Below are 22,062 nucleotides of genomic sequence, written 5' to 3'. Positions count from 1 at the left end.
TGGGTTAGACCATTAGAGTACAGTGTGCAATTCTGCCTCTTCCCCCACCCCATTATAAAAAGGGAATTAAAATGATAGAGCACACACAACATATCACAAAGGTGATGCCACGGACAAGGAATTACAGTTACAATAGGAGAAACCTGTGGAAATGGGACCAGCAGAGAAGTCATGGGATTTGCTAAAGCTTTTTTGTTTCAATCATGTAGGTTTTTGATAGGGTGAATAAGTAAATATTGTCCACCTAGTTCATTCCTTAGTGACAAGTAACCATCAATTTAAAATAGTCACAAGGAGATTGAGGAAAGAGGTTTGCATAAACATTGTCAGAGCATGAACTACATTGCCACAAGGAGTGGTTAGAGACAGATTACATATGTTAAGGAGAGAAAGACATGGGGGCTGTGAGACAAAGCAAGACACTGGCTGTAGTTCTGGAAATCGAAACAGAATATACTGGAAAAAGCTTCAGCCAGGTCTGGTAGCATCTGTGGAGAGGGACAGTCAGTTTCACATCAATTTGATCAGTACCTTAATTTTGTCTAGCTCTAGCAAAAAGCCAGCAAAGACATGATGGGTCAATTTACATACTTGTGTACTGAGTCACCTGATTCTGTGAATTGTCTTATAATAGCACAGTATTCTTTCTTAGAGCGCAAGGAAAAAGATGCACATTTTATTGAGATTCATTTCAGATTTGTAAATATGGTACTGAATGCAGGAGGACCTTTTCAGACATGATAAGGATCAAAAAGTAAAAGGTGTCATGAAAGGAAATGTTCTGAAGACACACAGGTAAACACCACAACCATGAAGTTGTACTGTCCAGAATTCAAATAGTTAGTAATTCACAATGAGCCTCAATACCGTTTCAAAATCCCTCACCAGTTAGAGCTGCTGAAATGTTTGATCCAGCTGCTAGACGTTTGATTTTTTGTTTATTTGTGAAGAACTCTACACGTTGAAATGTTGTTCTTTCTTCGGTATCTCCCAGGCCCAACTGCCCTTCACTGTTGTCACCAGTAGCATAAACGGTTCCTTGTTCTGTATAACAGATAGACTGGTCATTTCTTAACCATATGCATGATCCTTTTAATTTCATCTCTACTTATGACCTTTTTTTACGGTCTTTAAGATAAACCATGGTTAGTAGTGGCTGAAAACATGGGAAGAAAGATTCAACTCACAAAAGAATGGAATTGGGAAAGCAAAAAAAACAAGTTTTAAAAAAAAAAAACACAACTGAATTTCTATTCACTTATCCAAATATTGGAAAGCCATCTTTAAAAGGCAAATAGTTGTTCCACCAATTACAGCCAATCCTTTTGTTAAATTGAAATGCACAACACAAAGTTAATATTTCAGCCAGGCCCAGACAAGCCCACCAACTCAAAGTTAAGCTTCATGAGCTATGCAGAATGAAACACATATAGTAAAACAAATTGGGAGAGATACTTTAATCTTAAACAGACAGGCTGATGCCATACCAGAAAGCCACGCATGTTCCTGATTTTTAAAAATAATAAGGCAAACTTAAGCACTAAGAATTAGTTTTCATGCTGGTCAATCTCCCATAGCATTGTAAATCAAGGCCATGACTATTCTGCAGTACAAAAGAGTTAAGCTCAAGAGCCGTCAGCGAACTAGGGTGGACAGATGTAATTCAGTGTCCATTTTAAAAGCAGCTGGGTGCAATAACAGGATGACATGTTTATACAGGCAGTTCTATTATAAACGAGGACACAGGAATTTAAACAGAATAATATTGACAGTAAATGCATGTAGACACAGGATTTTAATACATTGCACAGGCAAAACATATTAGAATAGGCAAAACATATTAGAAATTTGGGCACAGGAAAGGAAAAAGAAAAACACTGAAATAATAACATGATAAGACAAGGTCAAGTAATGTAGACAGAAAGTATGAGCAGAGAGATTTTAATAATGCATTAAGTGATCTCCCATAGCACCAAAAACAGGATTATTCAAGTCAAAATGACAGAAAAATATTGACATGGAAGTTTGGGGTGAAAAAATTAATTGAAAGAGATGTCAGCATTAGTAAAAGGCAGCCTTGGTGGTATTTTGAGGAACTGAAGAAACGCCCAAGAAAAACACTTTTAAAGTGAGAATACTGTTTAAACAGGGTGCAGCTAGGCAGCCAACAGTTGGCAAAGTCATACGTATATGCTTCAAAGGGAAACAAACCATAACTCAAATTAAATAGCACCGTTAACATAGAAAAATCTGCCACGGTGGTATGATGGTAAAGTCGCCATAGTCCCAGATGACCATAGTCTCATCCGCATCCTGAGACTGTCCCCTGGTTCTAGATTTTCCAGCCAGGGAAAACATCCTCCCTGCATCAAGTCTTTCCATCTCTGTTGGAATTGTCTATGTTTCAATCAGACCTCCTCTCATCCTTCTAAACTCTAGTGAATACAAGCCCAGTCGAACCAATCTCTCCTTGGAAAACAGTCCCGCCAACCGCAGTGTTAGTCTAGTGAATCTCCACTGCACTCCCACTATGGCAAGTATATACTTTCTTGGGTAGGGAGACCAAAACGGCATGCCATACTCCAGGTGTGGTCTCATCAAGGACCTGTATAACTGCAGTAAGACACCTCTACTTCTAAACTCAATTCCTCTTGCAATGAAGGCCAACATACAATTTGCCTTCTTAATTGCTCGCTGCATCTGACTGCTCATTGCACCTGCCTCTCCACCTTCATTTACTAGTGTATAAAAACATCCAGATCCCTTTGTAAATCCGCACTTCCCAAAATATCAGCATTTAAATAATACTCTTCCTTTCTGTTTTTCATACCAAAGTACATAACGTCGCATTTTGTCAAGTTGTACTGCATCTGCCGTGTTTTTGTTTAATACTCTGGATGTAGATTATCAGTCCCTGGTGATTTAATTTCCCCAGCACCATTTTCTTACTAATACTGTTTTCCTACATTTCCACTCTCTCACTAGACCCTTGCTTCCCTAATATTTCTGGGAGATTATTTGTGCCCTCTTTTGCGAAGAAAAAAACAACGTATGTGTTCAACTCTTTTGCCATTTCTTTGTTCCTCATTACAATTTCCCCAGCTTCTGCCTGTAAGGGACCCAAGATTTGACATTCCTAATTTATTTTCTCTTCACGTGTTTACAGAAGCTTTTATGGTCAGTTTCTATGTTCCCAGCAATTTTATACTCGTACTCTATTTTCCCCTCTTGATCAAATATTTTGTCCAATTTTGCAGAATTCGAAAATGCTCCCAATCCTCAGATTTGCTGCTTTTTCTGACAATTTTATATGTATCCTCTTTGGGTTTAATATTTTCCCTAATTTATTTTTTAAGCCATGGTTGAATTACCTTTCCTTTTTTATTTTTGAATGAATAATTGCTGTAATTAATGCACACGTTCTTTAAATATGAACCAGTGCCTATCCACTGTCAACAGCTTTAGGAAGGTTCCCCAATCTATCCTTGCCATGCGAGTGTCTCATACCCATGGTGTTTCTTATCTCCATGCATACAGATTCTACATCATGATTTTCCGAGCCAATATCCTTCCTTACTATTGCATTGATTTCCTCCTTTACTAATAATGCTACCCCATCTTCTTTCCCTTTTTGTCTGTCCTTCCTCAATAATGAATATCCCTGGATTTTCAGTACTCATTCTTGGTATGCCTGGAGTCATGTCTCTAATTTCAACTATATCATAACTGTTTATATCTACTTGCATTGTTAATTTATCTTCCTTATTGCGAATGCTCCATGCACCAAGACATAAAGTATTTAGGTGTCTTTTTAACCACGCCAGTCATATTAGCTTTGTTTTGCATTCTGGTCCCATTTGTTTTCTGCCCTCGTTTTTTCTGCCTTCCATTTTTGCTTCTTACATTTCTGTCTTTTGTTTCTATCCTTGTTTCTCCCTCCTCAGTCTCCCTGCTCAGGTTCCCATCCTCCTGCCATTCTAGTTTATACCCTCCCCGACAGCACTAGCAAACCCCTGAGGACATTGGTCCTGGTCCTGCCTGTATCAGTTTCACCTTCTCCGGAACCGGTCCCAATGTCCCAGGAATCTGAATCCTTCCCTCCTACACCATTTCGCTAGCCATGTATTTATCTGGTATACCTTGGTTCTGTTTACTCTCACTAGCACGTGGCACTAGTAGCAATCCTGAGATTACTTTTATGGTCCTACTTTTTATTTACATCCCAATTCCCTATATCCTGCTGACAGGACTTCATTCCCTTTTTTACCTATATCGTTGGTACTGAGGGTCAAATAGGCCACATGGCCTACTTCTGCACTGCAGGGATCTATAATAATGATGATCTATGATAATTACTTGTAAAAGTAAACAATTTAAATGAAAAAAGTTAGACCTTAAAGTCTCCAAGAGCAGAGAATTACAGTCCTCCGCCAGCATGCTTGCAGGTGGAGGAGTGGGGAGGAGATTGGTGACCTTCCCGCCACCCTCGTGCCCACATGCAATCTTTCTGCAATTTTACATGCAGTGGGCAAAACCTAGAGCCACCTTTGCCCAGTTAAGGCTCTTGCGTAGAACTGTTTCTTGCACAGCCTCAATTTTGAAACTGGTAGGAGTAATTCAGGGGAAGCCTAACAGATCAGCCTGATTGGGCCTTGGGCTGGAAAAGGGTTGTCTCACTCAAGGGCTTCCTTTCTACATCGGGTGTCCTCTTCCACAGATCCAGGTCCAAGCCCCCTCCCCCCTTATCCCAAACACCAAGACTGTTCCTTTCACCCTTGGTCTTTTCATCAAGAACTCACTCATTCTCCCCATTCCCTCTCTCCCTGCCACATGACACCCCCGTATTTACCTAAACTTAGAATCTGGGGACTGGCTACTGCTACCACTGCTAAAATCAATCAGATTGTTTGGCAGTTCTGAGATGGAATTTCTGCTCGCATGAGGGGTGGATGTTCCATCTCCAGTCAATTAAGGCTCCTCACAATGCTAAATGGCTGTGGGGTTGCTGTGATCACCAAGGATGCATTCCTAGGTTCCTCACCAATTCTTCAGGTGACAGCCCTAGTTTCTATTGTAAATGTCCATCTGAATTTATAAGTGAAAGAATTATCAATAAAGTAGGCAGGAAGTAAATATTATTGAATTAATAATATATTTCCTCGGTTTGTAATCTAAACCAAATCTGATTACAATTTGAAACATCTATACTCATAATAATATATTTGAAAAGCCAGCATCACCTGGCCCATCATACCTGTGCAAACTAATGTGTGATTTCTCCCACAGGCAACGAGTTTCACTTTCTCTGATTTCAGCGCTGAAACAGAACACATATTTAATACAAAATCCTGTTCTCATCTTCAAACTGCAATCTATATTGTTCAAAAATAAATAATTTTGCTCCAACGGGGCAGTTTATTTTCTTTGCGCTAAGCTTTGACACAAACACATTACAATTTTGCAAATGAGAAATGAATCGCACTCAAACTATTATTGCTCCGTTTCTAACAGGTTAATAGTGTTAATATCATACTTCTCATATAGGCATGATTCAAGAGATTCATGGCATTATTTACAATGAAAAATAGCATCCCAGTAAATCAATTTTTAAAACTTATTTCACAGGATGTGGGTGTCATAGCCTAGGCCAGCATTTTGATTCTCCATCCCAAATTGCCTTTGACAAGACGGTGGTGAGCTGCCTTTTTGAAGCGCTGCAGTCCATGTAAGTACACCTACAGTGCTGTTAGAGAAGGAATTGTAGGATTTTGATCCAGCAACAATGAAGGTATGACAATATAATTCTAAATTGGGATGCTGTATAGGTTAGAGGGGGAACTTACAGGTGGTGGTGTTCTCAAGCATCTGCTGCTCTCATCCTTCTAGGTGGTAGAGGTCAGAGATTTGGAAGGTGCTGCCAAAGGAGCCTTGGCGAGTTGCTGCAGTGCCTCTTATAGATGGTACACACTGCTGACACTGTGCATCAGCAGTGGAGGGAGTGGATGTTGGATTTTGAAAGTGGTGGTTGGGGTGTCAATCAAAGTTTATTTGTCCTGGATGGTGTCAAGCTTCTCAAGTGTTCTTGTCACCAGGCAAGTGGAGAGTATTCTATCACACTCCTGACTCGTGCCTCGTAGATGGTGGACAGGCATTGCAGAGTCAGGAGGTGAGTTACTCGTTGCAGAATTTTGAGCCTTTGACCTGTACTTGTAGTGACCAGCGGTGTGCCTCAGGGATTGGTGCTGGGTCCACTGTTATTTGTTATATATATTAATGAATTGGATGAGCATGTAGGAGGCATAAGTTAGTAAGTTTGCAGATGACACCAAGATTGGTGGCATAGTGGATAGTGAGGAAGGTTATGAAAGATTGCAACAGGATCTTGACAAATTGGGCAGTGGGCTGAAAAATGGCAGATGAAGTTCAATTAGGATAAATGTGACATGATGCATTTTGCAAGATCAAATCATGGCAGGACCTACTCAGTTAATGGTAGGGAGTTGGGGAGAGTTACAGAACAAAGAAATCCAGGGGTACTGGTTCATAGCTCCTTGAAGGTAGAGTCGCAGGTAGACAGGGTGGTGAAGAAGGCATTCAGCATGCTAGGTTTTATTGGCCAGAGTATTAAATACAGGAGTTGAGACATCTTGTTGAAGTAGTACAAGAAATTGGTAAGACCACTCATGGAGTACTGTGTTCCGTTCTGGTCACCCTATTATAGGAAGGATATTGTTAAACTAGAAAGAGTGCAGGAGAAATTTACAAAGATGCTACCACGACTTGATGGTCTGAGTTATAAGGAGAGGCTGGGTGGGCTGGGACTTTTTTTCCCTGGAGCGTAGGAGGCTTAGGGGGTAATCTTATAAAGGTCTATAAAATAATGAGGAGCATAGATAAGGTAGATAGTCAACATCTTTTCCCAAAGGTGGAAGAGTCTAGAACTAGAGGGCATAGGTTAAAAGAGACCAGAGGGGAAATGTTTTCACACAGAGGGTGGTGAGCATCTGGACGGGCTGCCAGAGGCAATGGTGGAGGCAGGTACAATTTTTTCCTTTAAAAAGCAGTTAGACAGTTACATGGGCAGGGTGGGTATAGAGGGATATGGGCCAAATGCAGGCAAGTGGGACTAGCCTAGTGATAGAAACTGGGCAGCATGGACAAGCTGGGCCGAAGGGCCTGTTTCCATGCTATAAACATCTATGACTCTATATGGCTGGTCTATTCAGTTTCTGGTCAGTAGTAATCCTTAGGATGTTGATAATGGGAAATTCAGTGACGTTAATGCCATTGCATGCCAAGGTGATATGGTTAAATTCTCTCTTGTTGGAGTTGGTTATTACCAACCACTTGTAGGGCACAAATGTTACTTGTAACTTATTAGGCCAAGTCTGATTGTTGTCCAGGTCTTGCTTCATACAAACAAACCGCTTCAGTATCAGAGGAGTTGTGAATACTGACGAACATTGTACAATCATCTGCGGACATACCAAATAATAATAATCTTTATTTGTGTCACAACTAGGCTTACATTAACACTGCAATGAAGTTACTGTGAAAATATTACCTTATGATAAGAAAGACCATAGAATCATAGAATCTACAATGCAGAAAGAAGCCATTCGGCCCAATGAGTCTGCACTGACCCTTGGCAAGAGTATCCTACCTAAGCCCACACCTCCACCCTACCCCGTAACCCAGTAACCCCACCCCATCTTTTTGGACACGAAGGGCAATTTAGCATGGCCAATCCACCTAACCTGCACATCTTTGGACTGTGGGAGGAAACCGGAGCAGTGGAGGAACCCAAGCAGACACGGGGAGAGCATGCAAACTCTGCACAGACAGTGACCCAAGCCAGGAATCAAACCTGGGACCCTGGAGCTGTGAAGCAACTGTGCTAACCACTGTGCTGCCGTGCTGCCCACGATGATGCAGCTGAAGATGGTTGTGCCTAGCTCACTGTGCCTGAGGAAGTGCTGCAGTGATGCCCCAGGACCGAGATGATCGACCTCCAACAACCACTACCATCTTCTTTTGTGCTAGGTATGACACCAACCAGCTGAGAGTTTACCCCATGATTCCCATTGTCTCCAGTTTTGATATGGTTCCTTGGTCCCAAACAGTAAAATGTTGCCAATGATGTCAAGGAGAATTACTCTCACCTCAGGAGAGAAGTGGCCCAGATGGAACCCAAACTGAGCATCAGTGAGCTGAGGTTATTGCCGAGAAGGTGCAGCTCGTTAGCACTGTCAATGACCCTTTTCATCACTATGCTGATGATCGAGAGTAGACAGATGGGATGGTAATTGACCGGGATGGATTTGTCCTGCTTTTTAAACAGGAAAGGCTGGGCAGTTCACAACATTGCCGGGTAGATGCCATTGGTATGGCTGTACTAGAACAGCTTAGCTGAGGGCGCAGCTAGTTCTGAGCACAAGTATTCAGTACTATTACTGGAATGTTGTCAGGGTCCATCGTCTTCACTGTATCTGGTGCCTTCAGCTGTTCTTCAGAACACATGGAATATTCCAAAAATCCATAGAATCCCCACAGTGCAGAATGAGGCCAATCGGCCCATCGAGTCTGCACCAACCCTCCAAAAGAGGACCCGACTTAGTCCCACTCCTCTGCCCTATCCCCATGACCCCACCAAATCTTTCAACACTAAGGGATAATTTAGCATGACCAATCCACCCTTTCGACTGTGGGAGGAAACCGGAGAACCTGGTGGAAACCCACGCAGACACGGGGAGAAAGTGCAAACTCAAGGCCAGAATCAAACCAGAGTCCCTGATGCTGTGAAGCTGCAGTGCTAACCACTGTGCCATCATGCTGTGAATTGAATTGGCTGGAGACGGGCATCTCTGATGCAGGGGACATCAGGAGGAGGTTGAGCTAGATTGTCGACGCAGCACTTCTGGATGAAGATTGTTGCAAATACTTCAGCCTTGACTTTTGCACGAATGTGTTGGCCTTCCCCCATCATGGAGGATGGGGATATTAGTGGAGCCTCCTCCTCCAACGAATTGTTTAATTGTCCACCGCCATTCATGACTGGATTTGCCAAGACTGCATAACATAGATCTGATCTGTTGGTTGCGGAATCACTTAGCTAAGTCTATCAAATGTTGTTTTTGCTATTTGGCACACGAGTAGTCCTGTGTTGTGGCTTCATCATGTTCACACCTCAGTTTTAGGTGTGCCTGGTGTTGCTCCTGGCTTGTCCCCCTGCACTCTTCATTGAAGCAGGGTTGATGCTCAGGTTCGACGGTAATGATAAAGTTGGGGATATGCCAATCCATGGCTGGTTGCATAAAATTCTGTTGCTGATGGCCCACAGAAATCCATGGATACCCAGTTCTGAGTTGCTACATGTGTTTGAAATCTATCCAACTTAGCACAGCGTGAATGCACTATGCAAATGCTGACGCTGAACATCCAATTTAATTTTTTTATCAAGAGGCCAATCCTGCACATCTTTGGATTGTAGGGGTGAGAGCCACGCAGACACGGGGAGAATGTGCAAACTCCACACGGACAGTGAAGCAGGGCAGAGATCGAACCTGGGTCCTTGGCACCATTAGGCAGCAGTGCTAACCACTGCACCACCATGCCGCCCAGTCATATGGAATTCTGTTTCCCTCTTCACAGATGCTGCCAGACCTGCTGAGGTTATCCAGCAGATTTTTTATTTCAGATTTCCAACATCCACAATATTTTGCTTTTATTTAATTATTTTAATGTTTACTTGTTGGCTACAACTTCATATTTGTCTCTACAAGATATGCTATGGTCTCCACTGTCCTCATTCCATAGATTCTCCTCCAATTCCACTACTACTAATAAGTTTTCTCTTTCATGAGTCCATTGCCTACTCTCTTGCACCCTCATGTGGAAGCACCGAATGACACTACAACTTTTCTTTACTCAGATGTTGGTTGACATATTGAATCTTCCTTATCCTCTGGCATGGCCTCGACATCCTTCAAATTGCTACCTTTACTCTTGCAAAAAAAAAACTGTCAACTCATCTGTTGTTTCCTCTTTCTCTCCAGTTATATTATAAAATACTTTCCAAAAGTCTAGGGTTACAATACCAGAAGACTTTCCAAAACTAACCCGAATTGTTGTATCCTTAAAAAAGTAGAGGATGATCTCTCCTTTCTGAAACTGTGCCATATAATAGATTATTCATATCAACTCCATTATTTTGCCTGAAACCATCGCAAGGCTCACTTATTCATTGCCTTTCATAAAAAGAGGCATCACATTGGCTTGTTTCCAGTTCAGTATTCAGTAACTCCTTCCTGATAATTGCTAGTAGTTTACAAATGTTGTTCCCACTGAACATCCCCACAATGACAGCATTCATTCCTAGGGGTTGACTGGTTTTGAGTGCTTTAAGGCCATCTGTGACATTCATGCAAATGATATGATTGTCATTCTAGATCCTGTGATGGATGGCAAACAACTCATCTCCACTAACGAATACTTCTAGGTCAATTTAAACCCCTTTTGCACCATTAATAGGTCTCAATTACTTTCTAATACATCTTACCCTTTTTAATAATACTCAAGGAATATTGTAGCCATCTGGGATGGCCACTTCCAGAATACAAAATGGACGCTCACAGAGAATGTAGGGAAATGTGGACAATACTGGACAACAAGCAGGCACAGAGCCTGAATGTATATTTGGGAAGTTACCAGGCGGAATCGAAACTCTGGGTCGATTAACATATTGATGGCCCATCTCCGAGGAACAAAGGACTAACACTCAGGTAGTTGATACTGTCGCAGACATCCCGGCGCCAGTACCCCAACCGAAAGACACAAACAAAGCAAGGCCAACGGCCACCGAAGACACGCCCAGCCATCAGGGCACCCACCCCTTTATTGGTTAAGATCGATAACAATGATCGAGAAGCTGCCCAATTAATTGGGACCAAGTTTAAGGCCCGCCTAAAAGCGCGCAAAGCCCCTCCAAGTATAAGAAGAAACCCCCACGAGCGATTCGTTCTCTTGGATTTGGCTCTCAAGCGGAGAGACCCATCCACCAGCATCAAGTAAGTTCAAGGTCAACGCTCGCTACCAGACGGACAACCTTAGCTGTTCTCCTGTATCTCTTCGAACCCAACAGCCTCAGATTCGAACAACAGCCATTGTTCCTCTGACTGAGTGGGCACCCGAAGTTAAGTATAGGCGTCAGCGTTAGAGATAGTTTAGTTTTAGTACTGTTGTGCATGAGTAGATCTTACTATGTGTGTAAATAAATAGTATTGACTTTGAACTAACTAACTGGTGTATTGGCTCTTTGATCGGTTTTCGGGTTTGAACCTTGTGGCGGTATCGAGAGATACCTGGCGACTCTGAAAGTAAACATAATTAGGATTAAGGAAGGCGACCATATTGACGGCCAAATTTATAACCAAATAAATATAGCAACGATATCATATTGTCATATTTGGTCTCTGCCACAAACTCCTTCCCTCGGCAACTGCTTGGGGTTGAACCAGACCATTCACAATCTCGGTAACAGAGTTGACTTGGAGGTGAGTTCTGACCATGCAACTGCGTCATCACAAAGACTGACTACTTCCACCAGACCCAACTTTGCTCCTGCCTCAGCTTTTCTGCTGCTGAAACCCCCATCCAAGCGTTGTTACCTCTGGAATTAAGTATTACAATACCCTTCAGCCAGTCTCACATCCTTTACTCTCTTTAAGTTTGAGTTCATCCAAATCTCTCCTGCCCACATTGGAACTCGAGTCAAGTCTTGATCACCCATCACTCCTGTACTTGCTGACTTAGACTCACTACTGGTCCAGTAACATTTGCAATTTATAAATTCTATTCTTCTTTTCAAATTCTTCAGAGACCTCAGCCCTCCCTATTGCTGCAACTCTTGAGAAATCTGCACTCCTCCAGTTCTGGCCTCTTGCACACCCCCAATTTTAATTGCTCCACTATTGAAGGCTATGCCTTCAGCTGTCCCACCCCAACTCGGGAATGCCCTTCTTAAAACTTCTCAACCTCTCATTCCTACCATAATAATGACCACTCTGATCAAGCTTTTGGTTTTCTGTTCTCAATTCATGCGGCTTGGTGTTAAAGATCCATTCACTCTCCTTTGAAGCACCTGGAGACATTTTATTAAAGCCATTCAAATGAATACAAATTCTTGTTATGTTTGCCATCTAGTCATGTTACTTAGTGTCTCCCTCATTGGTTCCAGCTGTCAGCCTTGTTTTAACCATTTCATGCGGTGTCCCAAATTCTCCATAGTCGTGTTCTTCACCTTCCTCTAGAATTTAGAATCATAGAAATCATAGAATCCCTAGTGTAGAAGGAGGCCATTCGGCCCATTGTGTCTGCAACAACCCTCTTAATCAACTTCTTTTTTGTTTTGCTTTAGTAGTTAATTCAGGGTCTTTAACCTGTGTTTATTTTGTTGGAATGTTGTTGGAACTCTCCATGCTTATGACTTACAATTTCCTTCATTTGTCCTGGACACAAGTTTGCTGGATTTCCACCACCTCACCTGTTTATGGTGTTTCCTTGCCTTTCAATGCTGCGTAACAATGTCAGCTGGGATCAGTGGTGGCGTTTTCATTTGAGTCAGAAGTTCCGAATTCAAGCCCCATTATAGGCATGCACAAACATTCTGACCTGACATTTTGGTGCAATTTAGAGACTAGGGCTTTATTGTTTGAAGGAATCTCTCAGCTAAAATGTTAAGCCAAATTCTGTTTGTCCCTTTAGTGGACATAAAAGGGTCCTATGCCATTATTTGAAGAAAATAATGTTTCCCAATGTCCTGACCAAGATTTATTCCTCAACCCAATACAACTAAAATTGGTCATGCCTCTCTGTACTACGTGTGAGACCAAGGATTTGCTCATGTAGCTACGCTTCAAATACAATTCATTGGCTGCAAAGCATCTGGGGGCATGCCCAGGACACAAAAGTGTTGGAGATGACATTCTTATTTATTATTTATTCCACAAACGTGCTCAGCCATTGACGTCATGTGTCATTTCTTCATTAATGATACTGCACAGTACTTGTAACAGTACTTAAACATGTTCTTAAACGGTAATACTTACAACCACAAATAATGGGTTTGGTTGGAGATCCAAATATGTTATACTGCTGAGATCTGTATCTTAGGTGCCTACAAATCAAAATACTCATTGCAAATTGCCTGTGTGATAAATTTTTCACTCCCATGTGACAATTCTGCATTACTTGTATAAAAGTTAAAATGCAAGTCCACATATAGACCAATAACTTTTGTTTTCCTTGATTAACAAGCCCATTTTTGGTCAGCTAACAAGTATAATTCACTTTCTTGTCTCATCCATTGTTTCACTCTTTTTCCATATAATCTGTTCCACCAAATAAAACCTTTGTTTCTGTATAATTAATGTCAATTAAGTTGGATGATGTACACCCAGATAATTCCTTTTTCAGAACAAGCTGTTTTCCACGTTATTTCAAATGGCTGAAGTTTTCTAAAACTTTAGGAGTCAGAATGCAATGGCATGTTTTTAATTCCCCATTTATTTAATCCTGAAACGGCCGATCACTGCAGGGTCAGTCTCGGCTCAACGGAACAGTCACATTATTAAATTGATTTAGACTTGATTAATAGCCGAAGATGAAATGATTAAGTTACTTATTAATATCCAGAGAAATCAATATCATTAGTAGACTTCAGGAAAATCTAATTAAGCCTTTCCTTACAAAAGGTACTACAGTACAGAATTCTAACTCATTCACTTTTCTTTTTCTGCGGCAGCGGTATATGCCAGCTCATATTAAGCTTTATGTTATGGTCACTACATTATTGCCATCATATTAAACCCTATGCAATCAGACAATGTTGGGAATCATTAATATCAGATATTAATTCTGCAAAGGTTTTTGCAGAACCTTTGTGCATTCCCTAATTTGTGATCTCTCATGCCCGAACTGTGAAAATACCCAGACTTACCGTTACATATCTTTCCAAACGTGGATTATCTCTGGAGAACGCTCTGAGCAGTAATTACACAATGATGAAATATGATGCTTGTATTATCTCACTGCTGGCAGGAGCGAATCAAAGTGTTGACATAAAAATGGTGGGTATTGACATATTGTGAGGGAACCCATCTCTTTAAATTGCTTCTGTCTCTTTTCAGGGTGGAGGTTAAAGACTACAGCTCCCAGCATGCTAGGGGCATGTGCTAAGTGCAGCAGAGAGACAGCCAACACATGCTCCATTTCCAGATCTCCCATGAGTCGCTTGGGGATGGCTTGGAGCAATTTTTTGCCGCAGACGTAGAGAGCCTCAGTCACACTGCATTCAGTTCCAGCAGGAGTCGGAAAGCATCAGCCTCCAGACCCTGCTTCAGAACAGAAGCTGAAGGACTTGGCCATCTCCCACAGGGGGAGATGGCCCAAAAAAACCTAGTATGCAGTGTAAAGAGAGAGACTACATGACACGATTTCGCAGAAGATGGCAGCAGTGCGACTGAGGATATGGGGCACAGGAAAAGCCTGGGAGCGGTGTCTGCTCCATGAAGCTGAATCATAGAATTTACAGTGCAGAAGGAGGCCATTTGGCCCATCAGGTCTGCACCGGCTCTTGGAAAGAGCACCCTACCCAAGGTCAACACCTCCACCCTATCCCCATAACCCAGTAACCTCACCCAACACTAAGGGCAATTTTGGACACTAAGGGCAATTTATCATGGCCAATCCACCTAACCTGCACATCTTTGGACTGTGGGAGGAAACCGGAGCACCCGGAGGAAACCCACGCACACACGGGGAGGATGTGCAGACTCCGTACAGACAGTGACCCAAGCCGGAATCGAACCTGGGACCCTGGATCTGTGAAGCAATTGTGCTATCCACAATGCTACCGTGCTGCCCCTAAGGTGCTTGCTCTGTGAAGCTAAAGAAATGCCAGCTCTATGAAGCTCGGAGTTGGGGTTAAGAAAACGGAGCACGATCGTCTGTTCAGTGCAGATGGGATCGTGCTGGTGATTAATTGCTGGAGTGTAGCCTGGATAACCCAGTGGGATGCAGTCTTGGGAAGAGAGATTGAGCAGCTCAGTGTGAACAGTGGGTGGGGCATTCTGAGTCCTGTTGCCTGACAATTCATGTAGAAATAAAGAGGGCCTCCAGGCTCAGCTCAAGCTGTTGCTGAAGGGAAATCAGAGGCTAAATCTTTGAAGAAGAGGAGCTGAAATCCCTCATGAGAAAGGCAGAGTTGGAAGGGCGTTGTGATTCACAGTGATCACTGATGTCTGGGTGGGTTGCTAGGAACATTCATAGGATTTCCTTTGGTTTTAGCTGCCATTTAATTCTTGTATAACACATGTTAGTTCTGGATGCTAGAATGTAGGATAGATAGTATAGACTGCTTGCTTTGTTGACTCACATACGATAAATATTCTTCGGTTTGTTTTTTGAACCATGGAATCTTGTGGCTTTATTCACTTGGTGAATATCTGGGATTTCAAATTTTCTCTTCTATAACCTGGGGCGGGATTCTCTAATCCCACGGCAAAGTGTCCACGACGTCGTAAATGCCATCGCGTTTTACGACGGCCTGAATGGGCCGACCCCACAACTAATTCTGGCCCCTACAGGGGGCCAGCACGGCACTGAAGCGGTTCACGCTGCTCCAGCTGCTGATCCTGGCGCGAACTGGACGCCGCGGGATCCGCGCATGCGCAGTGGCACCAGCGCCAACACGCACCTGCGTAGTGGCGCCGGTGCCAACGCGCGCATGCGCAGTGCCTTCCTTCAACGCGCCGGCCCCAACGAAACATGGAGCAGGGCTAGAGGTGCTGGCACGCAAAAAACGAGGCCCCCAGGCAGAGAGGCCGGCCCGCTAATCGGTGGGGCCCGATCGCGTGCCAGGCCACATTGGAGGCCCCCCCCCCGGGGTCGGAACCGCCCTCCCGCCCCCTCACCCAAACAGGCCGCCCCCGACCCTTCCATGCCGAGTTCCCGCCGGCTGTGAGCAGGTGTGAACGGCGCCGGCGGGACTCGTCGTTTTCACGATGGCCGCTCGGCCCATCCCGGGCTGAGAATCGGCGGCCGGCCGGGTAGAGCAGCCCCCGACCGGCGGCGTGCCAACCACGCCAGGGCCAATTCTCCGTTCTGCGGAGAATCGCGTGCCGTCATCAGGGCAGCGTGACGCAATTCGCACCGGTCGCGGGGTTTCTCCGGCCTGGCCCGAGAGAATCCCGCCCCAGATCCTAACAATATTAAAACATAAATTTAAGCTTAATTTCTCATATTTTGATATTACTAAATATAGAAAACAAGTATAATGACAGTATTGGAAAATTTTCCATACAAGAAAAGTCAGAATAAATGTGCTGTAATACTTCTGCCATATTGTTTTTAGAAAACATAAATTACAGTCAGGAACTCCCCGAGCTTCATATTTCATTGTTTCTGTCAAATCAATTAAAAGCTATGGAATCCAAGAACTCTGGATGCTATAAGGATGCAAAGGAGGGTCCGGGCAAAAAGCCTTACCTTTTACACAAGTGGGCTTGTTGATGGTGTTCTTTGTTCCCAAACCTAGCTGACCCCAATTGTTGCTCCCGAAGATATATAACTTGCCATTTTCTGTTAAAAAAAGTAAATATGCTTCATGTGTCTCTTGATTCCATACTTCACATATGCACATCTCTGAACACATGACCATGTCTGAATTAATTGATGAATGAAGGCAGGTATTGTTCAACGGTTATAATGTTCCCCAAAATAAACTCATCTAATTTCCTGTTTTGATCTTACCGTCTCAAATTTGTTGTGTTATTTAACATCCCCGAATTGAAGCTCACAAAATTACATAGTATACTGGAGCTGCAGCCCTTCCCTAATCCCTTCAGATCTTCTGCAATGAAATGCTGAGTTCAAATACATCTAACAGGATCCTTTTGTGCAAGGCTGGAATAGGAAAAATCATGCCAGAGTAACTAATGATGAGCATTAGTGGTGGCAGCCTGGGAGTAAAATATTCATCCAATGATCATGACCAAATATCCAGCTGCAAGAGTATTTTCTTTTCTTGAAATAATCTGGTTAATAGGTTTTCAGATATAAATAATTGGTGATGGTAAAGAAAGAGTTAACAATTTTAAAATACATACACAAGGAAAAAGCCTCGAGCCCAAAGATTCAAGGAAAACATTCCACCCCACACCTGATCCACAACAACAAAACCTTCCACTTCGTCAGCACCTTTAACGTCATAAAATGAACTAAGCAGAATCACAGGAGGATTAACATGCACAATTTGGCACTGAGGCATATAAGGTAGATATTAGGGTAAATTATCAGAAAATGTAGGCGTTAAGGAGCATCTTAAAAGAGAAAAGAAATTAAAATGATTGCAAAATTAGAAAAAAAAACTTATTGCGTGGTAAATCTCCTCCTTGATGTCTCAATTGTCTCTTTTGCAGCATTTCTGCTACTATGTCATCTACCTGAAAGTTAGCTCTGTTTCTCTGCCCAAAGATGCTGCCTGCCTTGCTGAGCATTTCCAGCATTTTCTGATCTTATTTCAGATTTCCAGCATCTGCAGTATTTTGTATGTGTCATTCAACATAGACTTGGGAAACAAGCTAAGGCTTCACTTGCAGCATTATTGCCTACTGCTTTCAGCGGAACAGTAACCGATATTTATATGGCACCTTTACTTAGACATTCAAAGACGCTTCACAAAAGCATCACAAAACAAAATATGGCACAGAATCATATGGAGGGACATTAGGTCAGATGACCAAAAATTTGGCAAAACAGTTAAGTTTTAAGGAGTGTCTAAAAAAGGAAACTGTGATAGAGGTACAGAGGTGTAGGGAGGGTATTACAGTGCTTGCGACCCAGGCAACTGAAGGTTCATCTGGATTTGCATAAAAGACCAGAATTAGAAGAGCATAGGTGGATTTTGAGGCTGGAAGAGATTACAGAGATAAGTATAGGTGAGGCCATGGAGGGATTGGAAAGGGAGGATGAGAATTTTAATATCAGGACGTTGTTTGATCGGGAGTCAATACAGGTCTGTCAGCACAGAGTTAATAGGGGAATGGGGCCTGTTGCAAGTTAAGAGAAAGGCAATCGAGATTTGGATTACCTCAAGAAGGTAGAATGTGAGAGACATGCCAGGAGTGCGTTGGAATGGTTGAATCTAGAGCATACAAAGGCAGACATGAGAGTTTTAGCAGAAGCTGAGGGGCAAGTTGAGCGATGATACGGAGTTGAAAATAGATAGTCTTAGCGATGGTGCAAATATGAGATTAGAAGCTCATCTCGGAATTAAATGTAAAACCGACCGAGATTGCAAAGATGCTGTCTTAATATCACAGTCGCCTTGGGAGAGGAATAGAATTCATAGCGAGCTAGTCTGAAGTGAGGATCGAAAACAATGGCTTCAGTCTTCCCAATATTTAACTGGGGGAACATTCTGTTCATTTAGCACTGCTGTTAACTGCCAAATGATGAAAGATAATAGTTCTACAGTAAGCATTACAAGTATGACAATGGATACAATTTAGGTGCCATTCATTCCAATGAGATTTTCTTTGTGTTGAAAGTCTAGATGACTAACCATTCAGGAAAGATATAAATTTCATAGGCATTTCATTTTTTATATTGCCTTTTATACAATCAGTGGAAGCAATATTCTCATCTCCTACTTTCTTGTGCTATTATGTGAATTGTTAGAAATTGGAAATAATTAGAAATTAAGAATAGGGTTTGTATGTATATAGTAGTATGTGGAAACATTAAATGTGTCTGGTTCACCAGCCTGACATGAGCACAGAACAGCTGTACTGAACGGCCATTATAAATGTTTATTAGCAGGTCTCACAAATTGTGGGATGCTATGGGAGTATAAAATTAGTCTAAACAGACAGCTTGAGAGGTGATAAGGAAGAAATGAAGTAAGAATGACCAAATATGGTCATATGAATCAAACACAAGGTCCAAAAGAGTAATGGGAGGTGAATGACATAAAAAGACAGGATGTTTAACCCAGAGATTAGATAAAAGACTTTGAAGCCAGGACTAAAAGGCTTTTTCAATAATCCATCCAGGCATCCAGCCCTGAAAAAGAGAACACTTTGGGAGGGTTCGCTGCAAGAGGTGATGGACAAAGCTCTGAAGAAAACCTTTCGGAAGGATACCAGAAGGCAACACGATGTGAGTACTAAGAGAAAAAGTGAAGCGACAATGAGCTGTTTGTACATAGAATCTCTCATAGAATCCCTACAGTGCAAAAGGAGGCCATTTGGCCCATTAAGTCTGCACCAACCCTCCGAAAGAGCACCCCCACCCAGGCAACCCCGTCTAACCTTTAGATGCTTAAGGACAATTTAGCCTGATCAATCCGCCTAAATTTCCACATCCTTGAACTGTGGGAGGAAACTGGAGCACCCGGAGGAAACTTGCGCACCCAGAGGAAATCTACGCAGACACTCGGGGAACGTGAAAACTCCAAACAGACAGTCACCCAAGATGGGAATCGAACCCAGGTCCCTGGTGCTGTGAGGCAGCAGTGCTAGCCATTGTACCACCGTGCCATCCTGCCTGTTCAGGTCGCTGCCCACTAGTTGTCATGGTTATATGCTTTTGCAGTATAACGAGTAATGCTATATCCCACCTTAAACTCTTATTAAAACACAATATCCCACCACATTGGTTGCAATCTAATACTGACTGGCTGATTTATTGAATAGTGAAAATTCTCAAGTAAATTTCGAAATGTAACTCAAAGATTAAAATTCCCACAGAACTTACAACAGTGTTTTGTTCATTCCTCCAGCAGTGTACCACACTCTCATGCATAGTCTTTAAAAAAATGTTTTTATTAAGGTATTTATACATATATATTATACATACACACACATTCATCAAACATAAACAGACCAAAGAGAACAACAGGAAATCTTACAACAAATAAATAACCAACACCCCAGCTCCCCACCCTCCCTTCTGTTACCCTCAATCCACTTTTCCAAACTGAGGAATTCCACGAGGTCGCTCACCCACACACCCGGGCCCGGCAGCCCCGAGTCACTCCACCACAACAAGATCCGTCTCTGGGCTACCAAAGAGGCAAAGGCCAAAATGTTGGCCTCTCACACCCCCTGGACTCCCGGGTCTTCCAACAATCCAAAGATTGCCACTTCTGGACTCAGGACCACCTTCACCCTCAGCACCTCAGATATCATGTCAGCGAACAGCTGCCAGAATCCCTCCAGCTTCGGACAGGCCCAAAGCATGTGGACATTGTTCACGGGCCCCCCTGCGCACCAGCCACACTTATCCTCCACCCCCTCAAAAAACCTGCTCATTTTGGCTACAGTCATATGCACCCTGTGAACGACTTTAAATTGGATGAGGCTAAGCTTAGCGGACGAAGAGGATGCATTCACCCTTCTCAAAGCCTCCTCCCATAACGCAGCCTCCAGCACTCTTCCCAGCTCTTCCTCCCACTTCCGCTTCACTTCTCCTCTCGTGGCGCCTCCCAGTCCACAAACTCTTTATAAATCTCCGACACCCTGTCCTCACCAGCCCCCGTCTTCAACTTCACTTTATCCTGCAATCCCGGGGGCGGCAGGTCAGGAAAGGATGGCACGTGCTTCCTCACAAAATCCCGAACCTGTAAGTACCGGAACCCATTCCTGCTGGGCAGCTCATACTCCTCTACCAACCCCTCTCAGCTCGAAAAGCTGCCCCCCACAAACAGGTCCCCAAACCGCTCAATCCCCGCCCTCTGCCACCCCTGGAACCCTGAGTCCAGCTCCCCAAGAACAAATCTGTGGTTCCCACAAATCGGAGCCGACTGGGCAGGCAAGGCAGACCCTTTACCCTCTGCCATCTTGTCTTGTGGCCCTCGAAGATTCCCTTGCTCCAACTGCTCCCTTCTTCTCGACCCACTTCTGGTCCGTGGATCCATCCACAAGCGGAGTTAAACTTTTCTCCAGCCAATTCTACCTCTTTTCTACAAAATCCACCCTACAAGCGGGGAAAAGATCCAAACAAACAGCCTCGAGTGGGAGCTGCCAAATGCGCAGCCACTCACACCATGGCCGCCACCAAAAGTTCACTCTCATGCATAGTTAACAAAAACTAGCGTGGTCAGACTCCAGGATGGACAGCAAGTACCATGTCCAAAGATGTGCAGGATAGGTGGATTGGCTATGCTAAATTCCCCTTAGCATCCAAAAAGGTTAGGTGAGGTTATTGGGTTATGTGGATAGATTGGAAGTGTGGGCTTAAGTGGGGTACTCTTTCCAGGGGCGGTGCAGACTAGATGGGCCGAATGGCCTCCTTCTGCATTGTAAATTCTATGATGTGCGTGAGGTTTTATTCCCCCAAAAATTATATTGTCGGAGGAAAATCAAGGTGAAATAAGTTTTATGTGCACCTGCATATATATGTATATATACACATACATCATTCTGACCTATTATCAATACAATCCCTCCAGTGCACAATGAGGACATTTGGCTGATTGAATCTACATCAACCCTCTGAAACAACACTCTACCTGGGCCCGCTCCCCCACCCTATCCCCGTAACTCTGTGCATTGATGATGGCCAAACCACCTCACCTGCACATCTTTGGACTATAGGAGGAAACCGAGCACCGGAGGAAACCCGCGCAGACATGGGGAGCGAAAGAGAAAATTCTGGAAAATATCAGTAGGTCTGGCAGCATCTGTCGGGAGAGAAAAGAGCTAACGTTTCGAGTCCGAAGACTCTTTGTCTAAGCTTCAGCTGCCAGACCTGCTGAGATTTTCCAGCATTTTCTCTTTCGTTTCAGATTCCAGCATCTGCAGTAATTTGCTTTTATCCAGACATGGGGAGAATATGCAAACACCACACAGTCACCCAAGGCCAGAATCAAACCTGGATCCCGAGCGCTATGAGGCAGCAGTGCTAACCACTGTGCCACTGTACTGCCCTGCTTGCCTTCAAAGTTTTTTTATTTTTAAAAAAAATATTTTTATTCTCCATTTTCACATTTTCTTCAGAATT

At 43.2% G+C, this 22,062-nt stretch overlaps 1 protein-coding gene across 1 annotated transcript in view; it reads right to left on the bottom strand.

Annotated features, from left to right (window-relative positions):
* The window catches only part of rpgra (retinitis pigmentosa GTPase regulator a), a 97,924-nt gene that overhangs the window by 37,031 nt on the left and 38,831 nt on the right, over window positions 1-22,062 (bottom strand). Inside the window, exons 3-5 of the mRNA XM_072513887.1 lie at window positions 16,546-16,638; window positions 5,255-5,317; window positions 886-1,044 (exon numbers count right to left, since the gene is read on the bottom strand). Of these exons, the coding sequence (XP_072369988.1) occupies window positions 886-1,044; window positions 5,255-5,317; window positions 16,546-16,638 (315 nt within the window). The remainder of the gene's footprint in view (window positions 1-885; window positions 1,045-5,254; window positions 5,318-16,545; window positions 16,639-22,062) is intronic.

This window comes from Scyliorhinus torazame, chromosome 8 (genome assembly GCF_047496885.1).
Source record: "Scyliorhinus torazame isolate Kashiwa2021f chromosome 8, sScyTor2.1, whole genome shotgun sequence".
Classification (NCBI taxonomy): Eukaryota; Metazoa; Chordata; class Chondrichthyes; order Carcharhiniformes; family Scyliorhinidae; genus Scyliorhinus; species Scyliorhinus torazame.
The sequence above is the reverse complement of the archived record's forward strand: the minus strand, read 5'-3'. Positions and strand labels throughout refer to the sequence as shown.